The sequence below is a fragment of the Plasmodium brasilianum genome, chromosome 4 (genome assembly GCF_023973825.1).
Source record: "Plasmodium brasilianum strain Bolivian I chromosome 4, whole genome shotgun sequence".
Classification (NCBI taxonomy): Eukaryota; Apicomplexa; class Aconoidasida; order Haemosporida; family Plasmodiidae; genus Plasmodium; species Plasmodium brasilianum.
The window spans coordinates 1,017,501-1,042,184 of record NC_090117.1 but is presented as its reverse complement, the minus strand read 5'-3'; the positions used below and the strand labels follow the sequence as shown (position 1 = coordinate 1,042,184).

The window sequence follows — 24,684 nt, the reverse complement described above, 5'->3', positions numbered from 1 at the left end:
TTAAAAAATAATACAATTTTTAGATGTAAATATTTCACCCTTTTAGAATTAATTTTTGCTTATACAAATTTAAAGGCAAAATATTTTTCCCCTTCTTATTTCACCACAAAGGAGTGACAAAATATGTAAGAATGCATGCTTACGTAAATATATATATATATATATATATATATATATATATATATATATATATATATTATATATATACATGTACATATGTATTGCTTCGTTTCAGAAATTATGAAAAAGCTTTTATCCCTCTTAGGGAGACAGTCAGAATTGCACTAAGTAAATTTTAATTGATATTGGATTATATGTGTTAGTGTAATTTATTCTTTTTTATTTTTTCTTAATAAAAATTATCACAAAAAGTTATTCTTCCCAAATTTTTACATATACTTTCTCGTGGTTATTTATACTTCTGTTCACGTTTATGAAAAATATTATGTATCATTCATGTTTATTTTCTTTTTTTACACTTTAATATATAAAAGTATGAATTGTTTAAAAGGACTTCACCATTGGACTTTTCACAAATTTTCTTACATCTTTCAAGTTAAAAATAATTCAAAAAAGTTAGATCCTTAAATAATTTTAAATAACAAATTTTTTTTTTTTTTTTTAAAACATCTTAATATAGGCTTTCTACTTTTTTTACCTCATAAGTGGTTTTCTTATTATTCGTTTTCAGTGTAAGTAAAAGCTAAATCAAATGTTTGTTCTTTTAGTTCTTTTGTTCTTTTAGTTCTTTTGTTCGTTTGTTCTTTTGTTCTTTTGTTCTTTTGTTCTTTTGTTCTTTATTTTTTTTTCGTTAAATTGCTAATTTTGGTAGCCTAAATGATTAATTCGCTGTTTTATTATTATTGTATATTTTTTTATTTTTAGCATACTTTATATTAGAACAATATTGTAGAACAAGTTACAGAAGGTTTAGTTACTCGAGCTCAACTACGCATAAGTTCGTTTTAATGTGTATATATGAATACATACGTACATACATACATTTGTATACATATGCCTGTGTGTTTATACACATTTTTGCATACTAACATTTTGTTACATTTCTATTTCAGTTTTTTGTGTGTACTACTTTTCTCAAGTGGGATCTTATCCTTTTTTACTTGCTCATTAAGCGATCCCGGTAATTTATTTTTTCCCCTCCTTCATCCCTTATTCCCTCGTATTTTTATATATATGTAAAATATGTGCTACAAAATTTTGCAGGAAAAATATCTCTTATATCTTTGGACAAACACATGAAGTTCTACTCGTATGATGAAATAATTTTTCATGCAAACACGAAATGTGAAACTTGTCATATTTTAAAGTAAGTAAAGAAGTGATTCAACTCGATATGAAATGCTTTCCTTTATGTAAAACAGATGTATGTGAAACTTCATTTTCACAAAAAATAAGGTTTTATGTATGTTCGTCATATATACTTGTACACACATAAATATATAAATATAAGGAGGAAAAGTACAAAAAAGACACAGAAGTGATATTCTAAAGAACATATAAGTAACGTGAAAATTATTTAAAAAATTTCAACTGTTCGCAGACCCGCAAGAAGCAAGCATTGCAAATACTGTTCATCATGTATACCTCGCTATGATCATCATTGTTTTTTGTTAAATAACTGTATTGGAGGATATAATAGTATTTATTATTTTGTTTTTATTTATATAAATATTGCAATTACCTTTTACGCCTCTTACATAAGTAACCGCTGGAAAAACACAACTATCATATCCTTATTGATTTAAAATTAAAAATTCTTAATTTTAAATATTTTTTTTTTTTTTTTTCGCTTTCCACCATTTTTTCTTCTAACATTTGTAGCCTCACTTTGTTTATATAGTATTATGAAATATGAGAATCTTTTAGAAGGTACAAAAAAGAGCAAAAGAGAGCGATACAGAAACTTATTACTTTATTGAACATTATGAAAAAATGACAATCATCCTTGCTTTTTTTAACAAAAAATATGCGTATATACCTACTTACTATTTAATAATTCCATTCAGATTAAAGTAAATAATAATTTACCATAAAAATTATTTTTATTTTCCACCCCGTAGCTACTTTTATAGATAAAGGGACCAATGAAGTTTTGCCGAATACTTACTTAACCATTGCTAATGTAAAAAAAAGAAAAAACAAAATAAGAAGAAAAAATGAACAAAAAATATAGTAAAACAAGAAGAAAAAAAAGGAGAAAAAACAAATAGAACATGCGCACCTAAAAACCAAAATTAAATCCATTTCAATTTTTCTTTTATACCTTTTGTAGTATCTATTTTCGAAATACAGCCCCACCTTCTCCTTATTTGTGATATCTCTATTTTCATTTTTTTTTCTAATTCTACTTTTTTCGCATGAAATGTATTTCAATTTTTACCTTAACATAACAACCAATGAGAAAAAAAAATATAGCCAATTAAAAAACAGTTTTTCTTTGAATAAGCAATTTTATAATAAAGGTACTAACGAATTTCGGGAAAATTACAAATCCGCACAAAAAAATGAACATGCATATATGCATATGCATATATATATATATATATATATATATATATATATATATATATATATATACATGTGCACACAATTGAGACATATATTTTTTTTTTGTTTTTTGTTTTTTTATTATTTTTCATTTCAGGCTTCATAAAAAATGTTAAAGATGTATTATTTTACAAAAAAAATGTGGATAATTTTTTAAAAAAAATTTCATAATATATATGTGCCTACAACACATTTCCATTTTATGTGCAAATAAAAATGCTTCCGCTTGTAGTAATTTATGAATAACAATTTTATTTCATAGTGATATACTTATATCGCGGGCATGTGTACATAAGTATGCACGTTTATATATATATATATATATAACTCACACGAGAAAATAAAAAAGTATTTAAAGAAAATCTGCCACATGTATTCTTGAATAACGATGAACAAATTTATTTGTACGATAAATATTTCGGCGAAAAAAATACGTACAAGTGATTTATATGCGCGATTAAACACACAGCATATACACCAGCGTACATATATATATATATATTCTCACGCATACCTAAGAAGAAACAACACTATTCGCAAATTCTTTCTCCTTTCAGCAAATTAGTAAAACGCGTTTTTGTGAACAAAACCGACGCTCGTTCTTCCTCCAACAATTTCGTTAAAAATATTTTTGATTTTTTTCGTATCATTAGTTTGATTTATCTGAGGAAATTTCCTTAAATTTATTAAACCTATGGGGTTATTTTGATCAAGAGCTTTACTTTTATCAGTAGTTTCTCTCCCTCTCATTATTTCACGCCTTCCCATTATTTCACGCCTTCCCATTATTTCACGCCTTCCCATTATTTCACGTCTTCCCATTATTTCACGCCTTTCCATTATTTCACGCCTTCCCATTATTTCACGCCTTTCCATTATTTCACGCCTTCCCATTATTTCACGCCTTCCCATTATTTCACGCCTTCCCATTATTTCACGTTTACCCGTAACATCATTATTTTTCTTTAAACTTTGTTTCTCCATAAACGTGCATGTGCTATTAACTGTACCATTTCCTCTGCTCTCCTGTTCTGGGTTATTATTATTATCTAACAAAACATATTCCTTATAATTTTTTTCAGCATCAACCCCAACATCCACATCACCCCTTGACCTTGGTACGTTGAAAAACTTTCCATCACTCTGTTCTGAGTATTCGTCTATTTCGCTATTTAAGGCATAACTTCCACACGGTACATCATTTAAATTTAACTGTCTTATCACGTTTTTAACTCTTTTTAATTTTCTTACACATTCTTGATACTTATATAGTAGCACTTGGAAATCATGATTTAATATATGTTTTGATTTTTTTTCAAAATTTAAATCTCTTCTCAACTGCGCTATTGTTTTTAGCCTAATTTCTTCTTTGGAAAAATTCAAAATTTCGGAAATTTTCCCCCTTGTGCTGCTACAAATGTTACTATTATTTTGGCTAATACTATTACAGTTTTTGTCATTCTCGCCATTTTCACCATTTTCTACTATTTCCATTTCCTTTTTTTCGAGAACAAAATAAACCAGCTCTCTCTTTATGTTACTGGACGTCTCGAAATAATTTTGAAACAAAAACCACGAATCGTCATACCTTTCGCTGTTAAATTGATCATTTAAATTTTTTACATAATCTCTTAGTTTATTTAAGAAAAAAAAATATCTTAAAACTAACAATTTAATTTCTTCAGGTATGAACATATGCTTCCAAACATTTTTATTTATTTTTTCAAAAGAATTTACAAACTGATCATTTAAAAATAAAACATTTAATATTTCATTTAAAATTACACAAAGAACTATAACAGTATTTCCATCTGGGTTTTCTATATCGATATTTGTATTATTATTTATTTTAAACAAATCTTCTACATTGTTGGAATAAAAATAAGATCCGATCACTCTATCACTATATCTGTTATTACTTTCATGAATTATTTTCATTAAACGAAAATTATTATCTTCTAATTTGTTAACATTCTCTACGAAATAGTTGTATTCGTTCATCTCTGAAGATAATGTGTAATATTTGTTAACATTTACTTCATTGTGTACATCCTGTTCATTTATAATTCCCTCATTACCTGAACAACAGACTTCACTTAATTCTTTATTCTCCAAATTTTTATGTAAATTTGAAGAAGAATCCTTTTTTTCCCTAGATAAGAATTTTCTCAATTTAGGTTTTTTATTCTTTCTACTCATTTTAGCATTCATTTTAGCATTCATTTTAGCATTCATTTTAGCATTCATTTTAGCATTCATTTTACTATTCATTTCATCATTCAAATTAGTTAGAAAAATTACCTTCTCATCATTTTCCTTTTCCTTCACTTCGAGCTCCTTTAACTGGTTAGTCAAATCTTTTATTTTTATATCATAACTGTTTTTTTCATTTAGTTCGTTGCTATATAATAGACTTATTCTATTTATTTCTTCCTTCAAATATTCTACTTCTTTTTGATATTTTCCTATCAAATCTGAGTTATTATCACTCCTACCTTTTCCTATATCAGACTTTCCTATTTCACTAGTAACTGCGCATTTGCTAACTTTTTCTTCCTCGTTTGAATGCTGTTCATCTGTTTTCTCCAATTTCTTTGTCTCATTACCATCGATGGACGTATACTCCTTGCTCATATTCACTTCATCATTATCATTATCCTCAGAAAATTTTCCTTCTTCACAACAAAAGGAATCATTTATATGACAACTTGTTTGTTTTAAATTCTTATACATCTCATTTAATGAAGTATAATTTTTGTTTAATAAATCATGATTTAATTTTAATGCCTCATACTCATTTTTTAACTTGTTTATTTCATTAATGTAATTATTTTTCTCATTTTCTGCATTCTTTAACTCATCTTCATTCACATGAATTGCATCCTTTAAGTTTTCTATTATGCCGATATTTTCATTTAATTTAGACATATAATTCTTTTCCTTCGTATAGAATTCCCTATTCAGTTCATCCGCACAATTTTTCAGCTTTACATTTTCTTCCATTAGCTTTGTTGCCTCCTCCCTCGATTTTTCAGTTTCCTCTTCCCATTTCGCGGCTACTTCTTCCCATTTCCCCGCCTCTTCTTTCAATTTCTCCGCTTCCTCACTTAACTTCCATATCTGTTCATTCATTTTTTCTGACTCTCCTTTTAGTTTTTCCACTTCCTCTGCAGCTGGCACCAAACTGGTATATTTTTCGTTTAATTCATTTTTAGCATTTTTCAGATCCATCACTTCATTCGTTAGAGCGCATATTTTACTTTTTAGATCTTCAATAACCTTTCCATTCTGTCCTAATTCTTTCTTTTGTTTTTCAATTTCATACCTACAATTTTTATGTAACTCATTTTCATCATTAGTCATATCGTGAAGTGCCAAATTTACTTGTATGTCCTTTTCCTTTTTCAATGTTTGCCTTTTTTTCCCTCTTACCTTATAAATTTGTGAATATAAAAAATATTTTAAATTTTTTCCTCCTTCTACATCAGACTCAGAAATATATTCATTTTCAGATTCGTTCTTAAGATATATTTTATTAAAATCATTTTTACTACCTTCATCATCAGATGATGTTCTTTTTGTATCTTCAAGATGCCTGTATTTCGATAGCTCACTAATCAATCTCATTATTTCTTTTTCCTTTTTCAACTGCTCTTCATTATTCACCTTTTTAAGGTTGCTTATAGTCAAATTCAAGTGATTAATTTCTTCTAAGTACATCTTTAATTTCATTTCCACATCATTTCCCCTGTGAAGTGATGTAGCACTATTTAAATTGTTTATACGGTTAAAACTATTTAAATGATTTATCTCATTTTTCAGTTCTTCAATTTTCTTTTTAGCGTCTTCTATTTCTTTTTCTTTCAAAAATAAAAAGCCCTTCATTTTTGTTATCTCTTCTTCGTGTCTTTCACTCAAGTTGTGCATGTCTCTTATTAAGTCGCACATCACTTTCTCACTGGATTTACTCTTTTCCTGTTCATTTTGCTGCTCACCTTCTTCTTCACATTCGTGCTCCTCAAACAACCTACGAATATCTCCAATCCCAGAACATGCTTCTTCACTTACCGCGTCTGCATATCCTCTCTCTCCCCCACGAACACCCCTACTAGAGCCGTTTTTCAAATCGTTTATCATTTCATACTGTTTATGTAGGTACTCCTCCACATTTTTCACAAGATCCTCACTTTTTATTTCATCATAATTAGAAATATGAAAATTGGCACATATATTTCTAACCAGATGCACTTTTTCATCGTATAATTTTAAGTATTTTTCTTCACTTCTTAATTTTGCTTCTTTTAGTTGGTCATTTTGTAAAATTAATATTCTCTCTTTTTCATGAGATTTTATACGTATATCATTTAATTCTTCTTTATAGTTTTTTTCCTTCATCAGTAGTTCATCATTAAACTCCTTAACTTTTATGCTGTACTCTTCTTTCATTTGACCATACTCCTTTTCTTTCTCATTTAGTACATTCCTTAAATTATGTAATTCGTTGCCTAAATCTAAGTTGTTATCATTCTTGTCCTTCAATTTTTCTTTTAAAATATATATTTCGTTTTTATAATTATTTTCCATTTCTAAAAGAAGCTTTTCTTTCCCTTTCACCTCATTATTTAATGTATTTATCTCATCTTTTAATTCGTTTATCTCATTGTCAGTTATACTAATTTCATTCTTTAATTCACTTATCATATTGTTTAAGTTGCCAATTTCATTACTTAATAAAATTTTCTCCTTATTTAATGTGTTTATTTCGTTATTTAACGAATCTATTTTGTTGTCTAGTATATCCTTTTCTGTATTCAGTGAATTCTTCTCCTCATTTAATTTATTTATTTCGTTGCTTAATACTTGTTTTTCATTATTTAAGATATGTTTTTCCTGATTTAACGTTTTTACTTCATTTTGTAACTTTGTAATTTCACTCTCATGAATACTCTTTAATTCGCTTAGCTTAATGCTACTCTCTTCAATTTCATCGTTCAAATTGTTTAATTCATTGATATAAGTATTTTTTAACTCTATATATTCTCTCTTCTTTTCATTTAGTTCCTTATTTATATTTTCTAGCTCTTTTTGATACTTATCCTTTAAGTTTTGTATTTCTCTTTCTTTTTCCTCTAACAAATGGACTAAATTTTTTCCTTCATTTGTGTTTTCATCATTTGAAGCCACCGATGTGTTGTCCTCTCCACTTATTTCGCTATTTCGCCCGTTACTGAAACATAAGATTTTGTTTCTGTCTTTGTTCTCGCGTCGTTCGTCGCTTTTTTCCTCTCTCCGTTCTTTGATTCCTCCCCTTTTTATTTGCACCTTCAACGCGTTAATTTCATCGTCGTACGTGTTTTTTATGTCTAAAATTTCTCTTTCCTTTTCTATCAGTGTGTTGCTTAAATCTGATATCTCCATTTTATATATCCTTAGCTGACAAGTATTTTTTGAAAAGCTATCTCGAAGAGAGTTCAGCTCATCTTCCATATGAAGGAAATCATTCTCTCTCTTTTCCACTTCCTTTTCTCGTTCATGAATTAAATTTAATTTTGCGTAAAGTGAATTTTGCTCTTTTTCTAATCCTTTTACCTTTTCTTCAAAATATTTTTCTTTCTCATTAGCTTTATTATCTAATAGTTCTACTAATTTTCTCTTCTCTTCTATGTCTATTCCCAGTTGTTCACATTTTTTTTCTTTTTCATTAATCTTTTCATTAAGCGAATCAATCATTTCGCTTTTTTCTTTTATAAATTCTTTTAATTCTCTTAACGTATTTTCTTTTAATATAACCTTATTACTAATGTTTTCTAAACTTTCCTTTTTATCCTTAACTTCAAATTTTAACTTATCTAAAGATATTTTTATATCAGCAATTTCAAAATGCAATTTTTCCTTTTCTTTATTTTTTTCCACATACTGAATTTCTATACCATTTATTTTTTCTTCCTTTAGAGAAATAAAAATTTCTCTATCTGTTATTTTTTTTTCTCTCAAATTAATATCTAATTCTTTTTCATTTAGTAGAGTTTCCTTTTCGTTTAACAGACCTATTTTTTGCTTAACAAATTCTTCTTTTTCTTTTAATTGTTTTTCATATACATTGTCCATGTGTTTATCCTTTTCGACCTTTAATTCTTTTTCCAATTCTTCAATTTTTGTTTCGTAATAAACTATTTTTGTTGATAATGATGTGATTGATTTTAGTGTCTCTTTTAGTTGTTCTTCTAATTCGTAATGCTTATTCATTTGTTTTTCTTCTGAATTTTCCTTCCCATTTTCCTTCTCACTATCCTTCTCATTTTCATATCTGTTTTCCGTCTCCTTTTCTTCATTTTTGTTTTTACTTACAGTGTTATCTATAATCTTCTTATACCAAGAATGTCTCTTCTCTTTCTTTTCATTCTCTTCAAAATGTCCATTGTCGTTAAATAAGTGTTTACTTAATACGTCTGAGCTTTTTTCTTTCTTTTTTTTTTTAAATTTAAAAACCATTTGTATTTAATTATTCGCTTTCCTCTTCCTGCTACTATGATACCTGTCAGCTAATACTTAACACTGTCCTCAGGTTTACTCTCAGAGCCTATTCACTATTTAAGGATTCCTACATATATATTGGGTCTAATCGCACACAAGAATATGTACCCTATACATATATATATGTACAGCATCAAACAGAGCATTCGCTGAAACTTTTTCCCTTTAATCGCGCAACTTCACGAAATTATTAGGAGCATTTAAAAAAATAATAATAATAAAATAAATAAATAATAAAATAATAAAATAAATAAATAGTAAAATAATAAAATAACTGCGTAAAAGAGCAGTACTTAGAGTAACAGCAGCAACTACAACAGTAGTAGAGACAGGGACAACTTAATTTATCTTTTTAATTAATTGCAACAATAAAATGATACGCAAATTCACGGAGATAATATTTTTTTAATTTAAACAATTTTAATGATAACTATTACTGTTTCATGACAAACAAAAAAACAAAGAGGAAAATAATGAAGTTCTTTTTTTTTCAATAAGTTAATTATTCTCTCATAAAAGGACAATTACTGAATAGGGAAACATTGTTAGAAAATCTTCCTCTATATATAGTGCATGTGTATTTACGAGTACATGTATATATATATATATATATATATATATATATACGTATAAATGCGTACATATATATGCATATAAGATATCAGTAGGCATATATATAGATGTACATAAAGAAATTTCATTTAACGTGACAGAAATAGGGCTTTACTAAAAGGGGAAAAACTTACACAATTGAGAAAAAAAAAAAAATAAAAAAAAAAAAAAACAGAAAACTTAAAAATAAATTGAGAAATTAATTCGTGCCAATGCATTTATTAATTATATAATATAACACGTGGAAAATAAAATAGTTATCACTTACGTATGTGAAAAATTATGAAGAAAAAAAAAAAAAAAGAAAATGTGAAAATGCCGTAAAATGGAAGTAAATAATATATAGAAAACGGAAAATAAAAAGAGTGGAAAATTACATGTGTAACATGTATTACTTAACCTTTTACACGAAAAAAAAAAAAAAATTATCTTTTCCTAGTTACTCGCAAAAAGAATTAATGTAAACACAAAAAAAAAAAAAATAATAATAAAATATTTAAAAACAGTAAATAAATAAAGTAATTGAATAAATAAATAAATGAATAGGCGAATAAATAAGCAAATAAATAGGCGAATGAATAAGCGAATAAATATACGAATGAATAAGCGAATAAATATACGAATGAATAAGCGAATAAATATACGAATGAATAAGCGAATAAATATACGAATGAATAAGCGAATAAATATACGAATGAATAAGCGAATAAATATACGAATGAATAAGCGAATAAATATACGAATGAATAAGCGAATAAATATACGAATGAATAAGCGAATAAATATACGAATGAATAAACAAACGAATAAACAAACGAATAAACAAACGAATAAACAACTGAATAAACAACTGAGGGAGCAAAAAATATAAGTTGCGAATTTTTCCTATGTTCATTGAAGTTTATTATTTTCAAAACTTTTGCTATTTTTTTTTTTTTTAAAACTCTTTTAAAAATGCTTCAAAAAAAAGTAGAATGACCAAATGTGTGTATAGTAAATAATTACATACATTTTATTTATATGCATAATGAAAAAACTGGAAAATGAGAATAAAAGAGCTATGGCGACCACTGCTAACATATACTATTTATTATAAACAAACAGTTAGTACGTAAGTGCATACATTACCAACATACATAAATACATTATGTTTACCTAAAATTTAGTATAAATTAAAATTACCTCAAAAAAATTGGTATATATTAACATAAACGAAATTAATTTTGTTTCTTACCCTTGACAACCTTCCTTTTGTCACAATTTTGAATTGTGAACAAAAAAATAAAAATCTTAAAAAATAGAAAAAGAAGAAAAAAAAAGCTAATTTCTATATATAGTAGGGAGGGTTAATACATTGATATATGCTCAGTTATTCATCTCGTTACCTATTCATACATTTTGCTGAGCTTGCTTAGCTTACTTTTTGCCGGGTTTAAAAAAATATAACATAATAGACAGGAAAGGGTAAAACAACTTTATATTCCATAAGCATTTTTAACTGATGAAGAATATAATAATATTTGTTTTTAAGTATTAAATTATCAATTTTTTGCAAAAAAAAAAAAATCAAGAATAAAAAATATCGTTTTTTATGAAACATTTTTTAATAGCATATTTGTTTGTTCCCATTTATTAAATTGTTCAAGCTAGAAAAAAAAACAAAAAGGAAAATAATATAAAAAAATACGTACCTTTTTGTATCATTTTAGCAATGATCTCATTTTTTGTAACTTATAATTCATACATAAGATTAGATTACAAGAACATTTTCTGTGAATTTTATTTTTTAATTATTAAATGAGAAAAATGTTCAATATTTTTTTCGGTTAAGCCAAAAAAAAAGAAAAAAATTGCCAACATGAAACTGAGTAAAATTTTCATTATTACGCAGTTGTAGGTACACGTAGTACGTTTGTACATATATATAAGCATTTTTACACTAACGTATTCATATATATATATGTATATATATATACATACAAACATACCTTAGAAAAGAGTAACCAAAATAAACTGCGAAAGGTTAATTATATAAAACTTATGTACATATAGAAATACATGCAAACAGCGTCTTGTATATTAGCACATGTACAAGGCCACTAAATTTTTTTTGCTTATTTAAAAATCGGTTAAAATATATTTTATGTATCGCCTAAAGATAAAAATATTGGATTACTATAATAATACAAATGATAATTTTATTAAGTAATTTTGATTACAAACTAAAATAATTTTCTTTTAGAAGAAAATGTAAACCTTTAATTAAGAATAATGAGTTCACTTAAAATGGAGCTTGTATTAATGACAGAAATAGCCAACAGGGGAAAATAAAAATGTGGAATTACACATATGAACATCTATACACACATACAAACATATGAACATATATATATATATGCAAACATATAAATATATGTGGGAATGCTCCTATGAATGCGAAACTACGAGAACACCAAACAACTAAGCTACGTATACATAAATTAAAATTGTGTCAGACGGATGCACAAATTTAATGATATATTAATTCGTTTATACTTACAACTAAAACAACTTAGTCCATGTTAGGCATGATGATTCCTATTTAAAACGAAAACATAAATTTTCCTTACTCCTAATGCTTTTACAAAAATACATATCCTTTTAAAAGAAAACATGAAATGAAACAAGCCAAACGAAGTATAGGAAGTAAAATGAACAAATTTTTTTTCAACGCCATTTGGGAAACTTAACATTTCTGTGCATCCATCTCAAATGGCTGCCCTTCTTTTTTTTTTTTTTTCTTATTTTTTCTTGTTTTCTTCCCCCTAACCCTGACATAGCTTAACTCTTCCAAAATCAAAGGCAGGTATTGGCATTTGACAGTCATAATATATGCCTACGTTGTCGTTGTCTTCTATTCAGTGTACGAATTACTCACAGTTGGGCGTTTCTACAATGATGGTTCACAGTTATTTTATTTTCTGCCTCCGTTGGCCGGAAAACGGTTGGAAGAATAATTATTTTCCGCATATTCATTAGAAAATTCAAAATTCAGGCTGTTCAAAGATTTGCTATTCTCATCCCGTACTTTTATTTCAAAAAAGTCGAAATTTTCTCTCTTTATGTTTTGATAAAACATTTCGGGTTGACAAGATTTGGAGCTGATGACTTCAATTCTTTTCCTCTTATTTTTTCCATTAAAAAAAAAGATATTTTTTAAAAAATTTCGAAAAATCGTACTTTTTGTTTTCCTATTGTTTGACCTAAGGATTTGTCTAATTTCCAAAATAGAATTAGGTTTATTTTTAATTGATCTTTTTTTTGTCATAAATTTGTGATTTAATAATTTTGATACAGTCGCTCTATTTTGTGGGTTCTTTTGTAAACATGATTCAACAAAATAACATAAATGTTTACTGAAACCAGAACCAATATTAATTTTTGGAGAAGAGTTAATAATATTTTGTATACATTCATCCATAGTTTTATTTCTTTTCCAAGGTAAAACACCCATAACAATTTCATATATAGTAATACCTAAAGACCATATATCTACTGAACAGTCATATTTTTCTCTGTTTAAAATTTCTGGAGCAATATAATAAACTGTCCCTACTATTTCTTTCGATTTTATATTTTCTAAATTTTTACAAGAACCAAAATCTACTATTTTTGCTACTCCATTTTTTGAGAGAACAATATTTGTAGGTTTTATGTCTCTATGTATAAGAGATAAAGTACATTCGTTATGCAAATAATTCAAAGCTTTTAAAACATCATCTAAGATATATACTAATATATCTTCACTTATGTTCCCATGATTTTTATATAAATCAAATAGGGACCCACCTGACAGGTATTCACAAACTATTATTAAATAGCAAGGAGGCCAAAAAAATGATTCATAATACTTAACAATATTTGGATGGTCACACATATTTAAATAATATACTTCTCTCAAAATTCTTCTTACATTTTTTTTTTTACTTAAATAGCATAAATTTAAAATTTTAAGTGTTACTAAATTATCAGCATCGTAATTATTTTCATCATTACTATCTTCACTTTCTTCTTTTTCCCCTTTTACCAAATTAAAACCTCTCTTTGACTCATCCCCTCTTCCCATTTCTACCTCTTCTTCATTTTCTAAGTTGCTTTCGTATAATTTTTCTATTTTTTCTGTCTCTTTCAATGATGCACCTTCTGCTTCCTTCATGCCATCATGCGGGTAGTATGATACGTGTTGTACCTTCGCGCTGGTCTTCCTTTCGCTCTCTCTTGGGAGCTCTTTGTTGGTATGCCTTTCGTTCTCTTTTAGGATCTCTTTGTTGGTATGCCTTTCGTTCTCTTTTAGGATCTCTTTGTTGGTCTCCTTTTCATTTTTGTTTTCTCCCACATTCTCCACATCGTTTTTCACATCATCCTCCCCATCATATTCCCCATCATATTCCCCATCATCTTCCTCGTCATCCTCCCCATCATCTTCTTCATCATCTTCCTCATCATCTTCCTCATCATTCTCCCCATCATCTTCCTCATTATCTTCCTCTTCTTCCAATTCTTCTTCCACCTCTTCCATTATGCCATCCCTACCCCCACATGACTCTAAAAAGTGCAATCTGAAATTTTTCTCAAGTTCACTTTCCTTTTCACTTCTCCACGCAGAGAACACTACTCCGTGTGCTCCTTTACAAACGACTTTATTAATTTTATAAACGGAAGACCATTTTTTTAATTTTTTTTTTTCTAATTTCCTTTTATTATTTTTACACACTTTAGCTTTCCCATACCCGTTATGTATATATGGGTTCTTTTTAAAAAAATGGACAGTATCATCTAAAATGAAATTAATTCTTTCAGAAATTTTCTCAAAATTGTCAAATATAAGATTGCTATGTGTAGAAAAATCATTCTTCTGAATATTAACCTTTTCTACTTTGTTATTATTATTACATATAAGGACAGCATTACTTTGTTTCTTTATCTTCTCTGTATCTGCGAAGCTCATATTGGTATCAGTTTTCTCACATAATAAATCGCTTTTTTGCACCTGCGTGTTCAGTTTATTCTCATGTATGCACTGTTCATGTACTATATTCGTAAAAGTGTCCTGTCTAATAACATCATGTCCCTTTTCCTCCTCAATTTCATCAGCAAGTTTCACGGTGGAGATATTATCTTTACTAGTTAAGATGAAGATATTATCTTCGTTATGTGAATTGGAGACATTACCTTTTCCATTTGTCACATTTCTTGTAGTATCCATAAATGCGTTTTCCCTGCTAAGTGTAGGACTGTCTATGTCTTCTTTCAATTTACATTCTTTTGAACGGTTAATATTATCATTACCACTGCTTGTACGACTTCCGACCCTCCCATCCTCGTATATATTCGTGCGAATTGCATCCCCCTCATGAGTAGTGCTCATATCTGTATTCATTTCATCCCATTTGTTGTTCTCAATTTTGTCCTCCTCTTCATTAGCATTATCATGGTTTTCATAATTCATCTTATCACAACTTTTAGAATTATCAGGACAATGTGCATCCGTTAACGCACATGTGTGTCGTTTATCACCACCATCATCATAATCATCGTTGTTAACGTCTCTATCGTCTCTATCGTCTCTATCGTCCCTATCATCCTTATCTTCCTTATCATCACCTTCGCTTTCATTTCCATAAGCAATTTTCACCTTGTCACCACTAGAGGGCAATTCATCCTTGTATACACACTCGTACTGGATATGCCCACCCGCAGTCTTTGCCGCATGGGAGGGAATAGGTGCACAACCTATTTTGCTACTATCACCAAAAAAATTAAAATATTTAAAAATTGACAATATACCCTTTTCATCTGTTACATTAAACAGCTTATTGTTAATAGCGTTTTTCCCTTTGGACAAATAGAACCTTAGTTTATGCCTATCAAGTAAATCAATTTCACTATTCACAAAATTGATTTGATTTTTTAAATTGTTAGTACTGCTATCACTGTTATGAATGCTATTGCTGTTATGAATGCTATTGCTGTTATGAATGCTATTGCTGTTATGAATGCTATTGCTGTTATGAATGCTACTGCTGTTACGAATGCTACTGCTGTTACGAATACTACTGCTGTTACGAATGCTACTGCTGTTACGAATGCTACTGCTTTTGTGAATGCTACTGCTGTTACGAATGCTACTGCTTTTGTGAATGCTATTACTGTTATGAATGCTATTGCCATTATGAATGCTATTACTGCTATTAACGCTATTGCTGTTATGAATGCTATTACTGTTATGAATGCTATTACTGCCATTAATGCTGTTACGGTTACATCTGATATTAATGCTACTACTGTGGTTTGTTTTTAAACTTAGTTCGTAATTTTTATATTCATTCTTCCTTTTGAGTAAATCATTTTCACAAATAGCAAACCCATCAGTAGCCTGTTCATTCTCTAGAAGTTTACCATTATTTACGTCATTTCTACTCCTTACTGGTGTAAGTCCCTTTTCATCCTTTTCTAAAATAGTAAAACAACAGTTTGTATAGTTATTATTCAAATAGCTTCCATCCCTTTTAAAATCCGCATCTATGTTAACCTGAAAACGCTTTTTCTTATGTATGTTATGCATTGAGTCCTTTTTCACATCTAGGCAATAATTATTCGTCATATTGTTAATAAACACCTTATTTGTATCATTCATTTCGTTAGGATTGTAAATATAGCGTCCTTTAATATTTGCCACATCCGTATAGCTATTTGTGCTTCTTATTTCTGAGTTTTTTTCAAAATACATGTAGCGCTTTTTAGCATAATTAAAGGCTGATGGTTTTATAATTAACTTCTTATTAGTAAATTCAAAAAAATGGTTATCATGTTTACTACTGCCTATATTATGTGGTGTATTCACTTTAAAACATTTTATGAACATATCAGCAGTATGATCATCTATATTAAATTTGTCCTGTCTTGTTTTTTCTTTTTGTGAAGGAAAAAAAGGAGATTCTTTTATCTTTTCATTTTCTAATAAGAAAATGCTTTTTTCATATATTTTCGTGTTATTATTATATTCATTCGTTTTTTCACTTGACAAATTGTTTCCCAATAAGTTGTGATAATTACAATTTTCCCTTTTCATTTTTAAACAAAAGGATTTATTAATTTTTTCAAAAAAACTATCTTTAAAATCATACCAGTTACTACTTTTCAAATTTTTTTTTAAACTACACTTTTCATTTTTTCTATCATTAAGTTTACTGTCCTTATTAAAGATCTTGCAAGTTACACCCCCATAGTTATAACAAACGTTGTTCAATTTTTTGTTTGCGCAAGTTGAATTTTTCCCATAAAATAAAGTCTTACAGTTTATCTCATTATTTATGCCTCGATCTGTTCTAATCACATTCCTACTGTAATTAATCAATTCCGAGGTACCTTCACTTTTTCCGAATGATTCATCGATCTTTTTTATTTGTTCAATCGTGTACTTGCCTTGCGTTGCACTAACTATACTAAATACATTACTATTATGAAGGCTATTCAAACAATTGATTTTTTTCTCTATATTTTTGTCTATAATGTGGTAGGTATTAATACAAATAGTATTATTCAACTTTTCCCTTTCCTTCTCCGCTTCATTCATATGGGTACTTCTAAACATTTCGTCGTTACTATATAATTTGTACGAAAATTTATTTCTTTTCTTTTCTGAAGTGCAATTTTCACTATTTCTTCGAGTAAAACTCACTTTATTAATATTATCTTCTTTAATGCACTGAAAATTCCCCTTTCTTAAATTAAATGTTGTACTGTCATTCAGTTCATTTTTTACGAACAATTTCCTATCTAAGCTATTTATCTTACTTTTTAAAATTTGTCTTTCTTCTCTATCATATTGTTTTACGTCATTTTTTATTCCATCGTATGATAATAACGATATACGATAATTTTCTTTTTTTTCTTTCTTTTTTTCTTTTTCTTCTTCATTGACATTCTCTACAATTGATGAATCATTAGATGATTCAAGCGAAAAATCGCTAAAATTTGGATTCCTATTCTCATGATATTTATCCATCATATGGCAATTTTTGCTCATGTGCTTTAATGCAAATCTATTTTCATCCTTTATTCTTTTTAAGCACATTTCTGCTTTTATCAGCTGTTCTGGCTGTTCTACCATATGGACAGAATTGTGTTCCTTTTCTCCTGCACAAGTAATGTCTTTACTTTTGTTATCCTGAGAGGGACAGGAAGTAACGTTTTCATTGTTCTTCAACTCACCGTGTGATTCATTCTTAGACTCATTGTTTGACGTCTGCTTTTCCTTAAATATGAACACATATTTCTCAGGGGACAAAAATTTGTTTTTCAAGTGAAAAATGTTTTCTTCGAACGATTTCTTTGCCTCTTTATTATCAGCTACATGCCCCGCCTTATCAGTTTTGCACATATTTCGGTTAAAGTTTCTTCTCATATTAATGTTATTGTTCTTCTTAAAAACATTATTGCATTTTCTCTTTTGGTAAAATATCACATTATTTTTTATCATATTCAGATTACTAATATTGGCAAACATTTTTGTCATATCATTTTTCCCATACATACTATCATATGAACTTCTATTAGTAGAACACTCATTTTCCTTTAACACCATCAACCTAGGAACATCATTTTCTCCTGTATATGAAAAAGAAAAATCTTTTTTTGTATTTTTTACTTTTCCATACTTTTCACTGTATAACACATTAGGTTTCATCCTTATACTGAGAAATCTTTCTTTGTTAATTTCCTGAATTTTCTTCTTCCATGCATTTTCTGTAGTCTTATTTTTTAACAAGGGCATGCTCAATGTACACTGTTTTATATAATTTCCTCCACTTTGGTTATCCCTGTATATCTCATCCCTCTTTTCATCAGCTCCATAAACCGAGTTTTTGCCTCCCCTCAACACATCTACATTGTGAGAATTAATAAACTTACTTCTTTTCTTTAAGTTAAAATAATCCATATCATTCTCTTTACTGTTTGTCCCTTCATGTATCTTTTTATCGGTATTTAAATTATTACTAAAAATTATTTCTTCTGTTTCACACTTAAAACCTTTCATACTTTCCTTCCTTTCATTCATTTGGTTAACGTACATAGCATTACTCTTTTCCAGATCGAAATATACTCTACCTTCAGTAGCGTAATCATTATGTTCTTCTTCCATTTTTGTCTGTTCATCGTATATCTGTTTTTCAAATTTTTCATTATGCGGTTTGTGCATATCACGCATGACTATGTTTAATCTGTGCATACTGGAATTACTTTTGTATGTATTATTATTTAATATACTAATAAAAGAACTATATTTGTTCATATCATCAATAATTTTCTGACGATCCTCAGCAAGGGGGTATATATTATCCCAATCCTTATTCGTATAAGTAAAATCTGTTCTAAATATTCTGCTATCATTACTGTATAACATGTTTAAATGTTCATGAGACTCATCATGACATTTAATATTTACAGAAGCAGTTTTTTCAAAAGTTGATAATTCCTTTTTCATTAAATTTTCCCCTTCATTTATTTCTTTACTGTAATAATACCTTAGCAAATTGTTGTTACCCGTTTTATGATGACTAGTTGATTTTTCCCTTAAATATATATTGCTTGTATATATATTTGAGTTACTTGGCTTATTTATGCATACTCTAATATCTGCCATCTGTTCACTATTACTGGTAATATTACTTTTAAGAAACATATTTCTCACCACATTTTTGCTGATAGTCATATAGCTATCATCCTTAACATGTTCGTGATGCTTCTCAAAAGGTTTCTTTATTGCATTCACATTTTGCGAAAATTTTACATTGTTATTATTTTTATCCTCATACTGATAAATATTATAGTATGCCCCTTTTTTACTTGATAATTTGTTAAGTGAAATTTTATCGCTTTCCTTAAATTGTTTTGACCCTTCTTCCACTTCTGTTTTTTCTTTATCCCCAGAATTATGCTTCATTTCTTCGCATATTCCATTGTTTGGTATTACCAAGATGTTATCATTTAGCACAATATTATTGTCAAGTGAAATATGTTCATTCTCTTCATTTCTAAACAATACATCTGTCTGTAAACGTTTTTCTTCCTCACATATTTTCTTACTTGAGTTTTTTTTCTTATATCCTGTAGTTTTTTCTGATTCAACTGAGAACATGTTAATGCGTTCATTTAACCATTACACACTCAGGAAGAAACATAAATTTATATAGAACAAAATTTTTAAATATGTACATTTATTAAAACATACTTAAAGTGATATGGGCGTTTTATGTAACCAATATGGAGAAGGGAGCGGAATTTCTATCCTTCTATAAAAAGTGGAAGTTTTAAAATATTGTGCAGTTTCGTCGAAAGCTCAATTGCACAATTAAAAGAACAAAATTCCAAGAGTGCATATATATATATATATATATATATACACACACACACACACACACACACACACACACACACATAAATATATATTTATGTACACTATACATACAAACATATATATATATATATATATATATGCACGCTCACATGCACACTTGCATACTACTGCCTTGCATAAGCCTTCAGAAATTTTTACAAAAATACTTAACATAAGTCAGGTAAAAAGTAATTTTATATTATGAAAAAATTAAAATGACGCATGGCTTGTAACCATTAGCAATCCTATCAACGTTTACATTTGTATTTGTGTTTCTTCTTGTACTTATGTTTTTATATACACCTTCCAAAATAACTTGAAAATTTTACCAATTTAATTCGTGATAAAAGTTACATTGGGACAATTTTGCAACGAAAAAAAAAAAAAAAAAAAAAAGGTAACATAGTAGTACCACAGTGTATACATTTACCAAAATAAACGATGAAATATATCAACAACTTTTTCATTCATTTAAAGATGAAAGGGTACTTGTATTATGTGGGGGAATATATGTACATACTTATCTACTCGCATGCTTATTTGTTCTTTTGAAGTTCAAAAAAGTAAAAAAAAAAAAAAAAGAAAATTATACGAAGTAGCTGTTCTGTTATTGGTTTTTAATTGATAATTCCTTTTTTTTCTTTTTTTTTTTTTTAAATATAAAAAACAGTTCAATAAAATTGTTTTTTGTTTTTTACCCCCAATTCTTCTGTATGCTTTGTTTCAATAGATTAACACAAATTGGTAGCACTGGTATATATATATATATATTTAGTATGGCAAAATAAGGCATAGACTGATTAAAAGGGAGTAACCACGTTAAATATCTAGGATAACAGTGATAATATATACGTATAAACATATTAACATACATACATACATGTATATATATATGTGTGCTCGCTGTTGTCCTAGTTTTTTTACCTATACATGGGTACAACAATGAAAGGTGATTCAAAACACATGAAAAATGTTGTATATATAAACAGCCAGATGTTAAAAAAAAAAAAAAAAAAAAAAAAGGCACATCTTCCTGTCAATTGTCTTTACAACTTTTAATAAGTACATATATATGGACAAGTGCAAGTTATCACATATTTACATGAGTTTGAGGAAAAAATGAGATAAAATTGAAAGAAAAGTGTTGCATTAAAACCATCCTATCAGATACACACTTTTATTATTTCTATTTTCTCACAATATTCAATTTTATCAATATCTTAAGCACATTATTGTACTTAAAAAGTATAACAAAAGCTTATATGATTTTGCAGTTCATTTAAAAATACACCTTCCATCGCTACATTTATGTGCATTTATTTTGTTAACCTTTTAAGATAAATGTATACTATAAAAAGATGGAATGTAAGGGAAAGGAATGGCAAAAAAATGAAAAATCTCTAATCAAAACTTTCATTACGAATGGACCTGGGTAACTTAATATGGGTAAATCTTTTTCAAACTGTTAGACAGTTTAACATGCAAAAAAAGGAGAGAAAAAAAGAAAAAAAAAAAAGGAAAAAAATAAAAATATTTTAATATAGATACCATTTTTCACTAAAACGTTCTGTAGTGTAACAAATGTACAGAAACGGGCTACACCAGTATATGCAACAAAAAAAAATCGGAGCTGTACAAAAAAAAATTTGAAACTAAAAATATTAAAAATAAAAAAAAAAAAAGCGATTCAAAAAGGGTGATAAAAGAAGGTTAACAAAATGTGCTAAAAACGGATACCATGTTTTTTTTAATTTTTAAATACTCACATAGGATCGTATCGGTATTTGCACATGTACACATACATATGTAGCGATATGATCATATATATATATATATATATATATATATATATACATGAATAGACACTCTTTTAAATGCTAGAAATGGAAAAGCAACTGTTTCCTGTATATAGGATCAAAGAATGTCCTTGATGCTACCTGACTAACTACATAAAGCAAATGTCTTGGCACAAATTTAATTGAATACTGATTTGAAGAATAGTTTTTAATCATTTCTTCCGACTCATCTAATAATGTAAAATGTTTTTTGTTTAGATGTTGCGCATATAGTGGTCTTGTTATGTAGGTGTCATTTTCAACATTCCAAAAACAAAAATCATGGGTATCATTTTTTGGGGGGAAAACTTCTTGCCTATTTATTTTTTCATTCCTTTTTAAAACTGTCTCGTTATTATTATTATTATTATAATTAATATTGTTGTTATTATTATAATTAATATTGTTGTTATTATTAATATTATTATTGTTTCTATTATTATTATTATCATTACTATTATTTTTATCATTATTATTATTATCATCTCCATCCTTCATATTATTATTCGAATTGTAAATATTATTACTGCTTATAACTGCACCATTTGTAACATCATAAAGTGAGCTCTTATTTCCATTGCTGTTTGCAACTAAGATTCCACCACTAGATATTATTTCCTTGCCCCTTTCTTTCGATTTTTCTTGAATGTTGTAAAATTCTATATCTATATCCCTCATTAATTTTATTTTTTTTTTTAAATTTTCGTAATTAAAGGGAATATAAATGAACTCAACGCTTTTCGACTGTGTATGGTTATCATCATATATTTGGTCACTCTTGTCACTATTCATATGACAATCAATACCATCATCATCATAATCATCATTTTCTTCTTCATCAGACGAGGATATCATAAAACAATTTAATATATCATAGCCAACCATGTTCAGCTTATCCTTTCGTGTTATATCTTTCTTCGTATCCTCTGGAACTTTAATATTAATATGACAATAACTACCAAATACTTTTTCATTATTTTCCTTTACATTATTTTTAGCCTTTCTTACTACTCCATTTTTACCTTCTTCCACCATATCTTCACACAATTCCTTTTCATTTTCTATTTCTGATATTTCACACGAGGAAGAACTGCCATTTTTGAACAATTCTATTTTTTTCAAATTTTGATTACTAACAATATTATTATTAATATTATTATTACTATTACTATTAATACTATTATTATTATAAAAACTCTTTTTATCATCAGAATAGCAAAATATATTTGACTCATTATCATTCTCGTCTTTAATATCACTCTTCCTTTTTTCGGCCACCAAAGGGCTGCTAAGAAACGTTACCATCCTTTCTTCAGACAAAATTTTCCTCTTTTTTTCTTCATTCTCCTCACATCTTAGTCTTTTTTTATTTCTCTTTTTAATACATCCTCCTTTTTCTTCCTTTTGTTGTTGTTCTTCTTCTTTATCTTCTTCTTTACATTCTTGTTCTTTATTTTCTACTTTTCCTTTTTCTTCGCTTATTTTTCGCTTTTTTTTGTTCTCCCTCTCAGCTTCTATATGTAACAAATTAGTGTTTATAGAAACGTCCGAGTTAAAAATGCTTCTAACCCAGGCAACGTAACATGACATGTTATAATCATCGCCATTTTCTTGTTGCTCAGAGGATTTGTTTATTCCCATCATGAACATTTACAGAAATATTTCCTCCCTTCTATTCGTACTCATACCTGTTTGTTTATTTACGTACACATTATAGTACATATAACGTTTATATTATATGCCCATATATATGTGCAAATGGACGAGAGAATTTTATATAAACTGTTAAATCAAGAACACATAAATTGAAATGCTAATATATACATTCCTCTTGCCTTCTGCAAAATTTTTTATTTTCTAAATTATAAATTATAACAGGGCGATGTCACAATGCACTCGTATTTAGTTTTGTTTAGTTTTATTTTATTTTTTTTTGTTTTATTTTGTTTTAATTTGTTTTCACTTTATCGCATTTTGCACTTCATTTAATGCTCTTTGCAATATTTTGCCATACATCAACTTTATACTTATTTTTCCTTTTCACTAAATAAAAAAAAATATATGTACTTAAATATAAGCATAAACATAAACATAAACATAAACTGCATAAATTGTGTACATACCACATTACCTCACAAAATACACAATGTTGAACTTTTAATTTTATATTTTAACTTCTTTTTTTTTTGCTATACTGCACGCGTATTCAATTACGAACAGTTTTCACGCATAAACCCTTAAAAATGGACAACTTAAAAAAATTCCAGCCATAATTAAGAATTATATGATTACCGCTAAATTTTATGTTTTCGAAGAGAGGATAACTCATATTTACATATATTACTTAACAAAATGAAAGAACGGAAAAAAAAATTTGTTTTTTTTAAAAACTATGAAAACAAATTCTTGAAATTATATATACAATGAAAATTTGTATAAAGAGGCAATTTTATTTATGAAGAGGTGAAAAGAGCGGTAATTGTTTTTTTTTTTTTTTTTTTTTGTATATTATTTAACACGATATTACCAAAGGAGGAATTACTCTTAAAAAGATATACTCGGACGAGGGTGAAATTTGAAATTCGTGCGTGCCTAATATACATACTTATATACACATATATGCAAGTGCATATATACATTTACCTACATATACTAATATATCAATACATTTCTGTAGGCAATTCGGTTAGTTACCTT

General features: G+C 27.8%; 4 protein-coding genes across 4 annotated transcripts; 1 reads left to right on the top strand and 3 right to left on the bottom strand.

Annotated features, from left to right (window-relative positions):
- Positions 1 to 495: 495 nt before the first annotated feature.
- Positions 496 to 2,336, top strand: MKS88_001232 (palmitoyltransferase DHHC12; the record flags this gene model as incomplete). Its single annotated transcript, XM_067214142.1, has 7 exons — positions 496 to 575; positions 1,074 to 1,141; positions 1,225 to 1,327; positions 1,562 to 1,659; positions 1,843 to 1,890; positions 2,082 to 2,193; positions 2,294 to 2,336. 7 exons carry the CDS (start codon positions 496 to 498, stop codon positions 2,334 to 2,336), a joined length of 552 nt encoding a protein of 183 aa, XP_067075158.1.
- Positions 2,337 to 3,129: 793 nt separating this feature from the next.
- Positions 3,130 to 9,060, bottom strand: MKS88_001231 (repetitive organellar protein; the record flags this gene model as incomplete). The annotated part of the gene is made up of 1 exon (XM_067214141.1): positions 3,130 to 9,060. The coding sequence occupies one exon, from the start codon at positions 9,058 to 9,060 to the stop codon at positions 3,130 to 3,132; it is 5,931 nt and encodes a 1,976-aa protein (XP_067075157.1).
- Positions 9,061 to 12,667: 3,607 nt separating this feature from the next.
- On the bottom strand, positions 12,668 to 19,894 carry MKS88_001230 (protein kinase; the record flags this gene model as incomplete). Its single annotated transcript, XM_067214140.1, has 1 exon — positions 12,668 to 19,894. The coding sequence occupies one exon, from the start codon at positions 19,892 to 19,894 to the stop codon at positions 12,668 to 12,670; it is 7,227 nt and encodes a 2,408-aa protein (XP_067075156.1).
- A 2,135-nt stretch (positions 19,895 to 22,029) lies between these two features.
- On the bottom strand, positions 22,030 to 23,637 carry MKS88_001229 (uncharacterized protein; the record flags this gene model as incomplete). The annotated part of the gene is made up of 1 exon (XM_067214139.1): positions 22,030 to 23,637. The coding sequence occupies one exon, from the start codon at positions 23,635 to 23,637 to the stop codon at positions 22,030 to 22,032; it is 1,608 nt and encodes a 535-aa protein (XP_067075155.1).
- Positions 23,638 to 24,684: the final 1,047 nt, after the last annotated feature.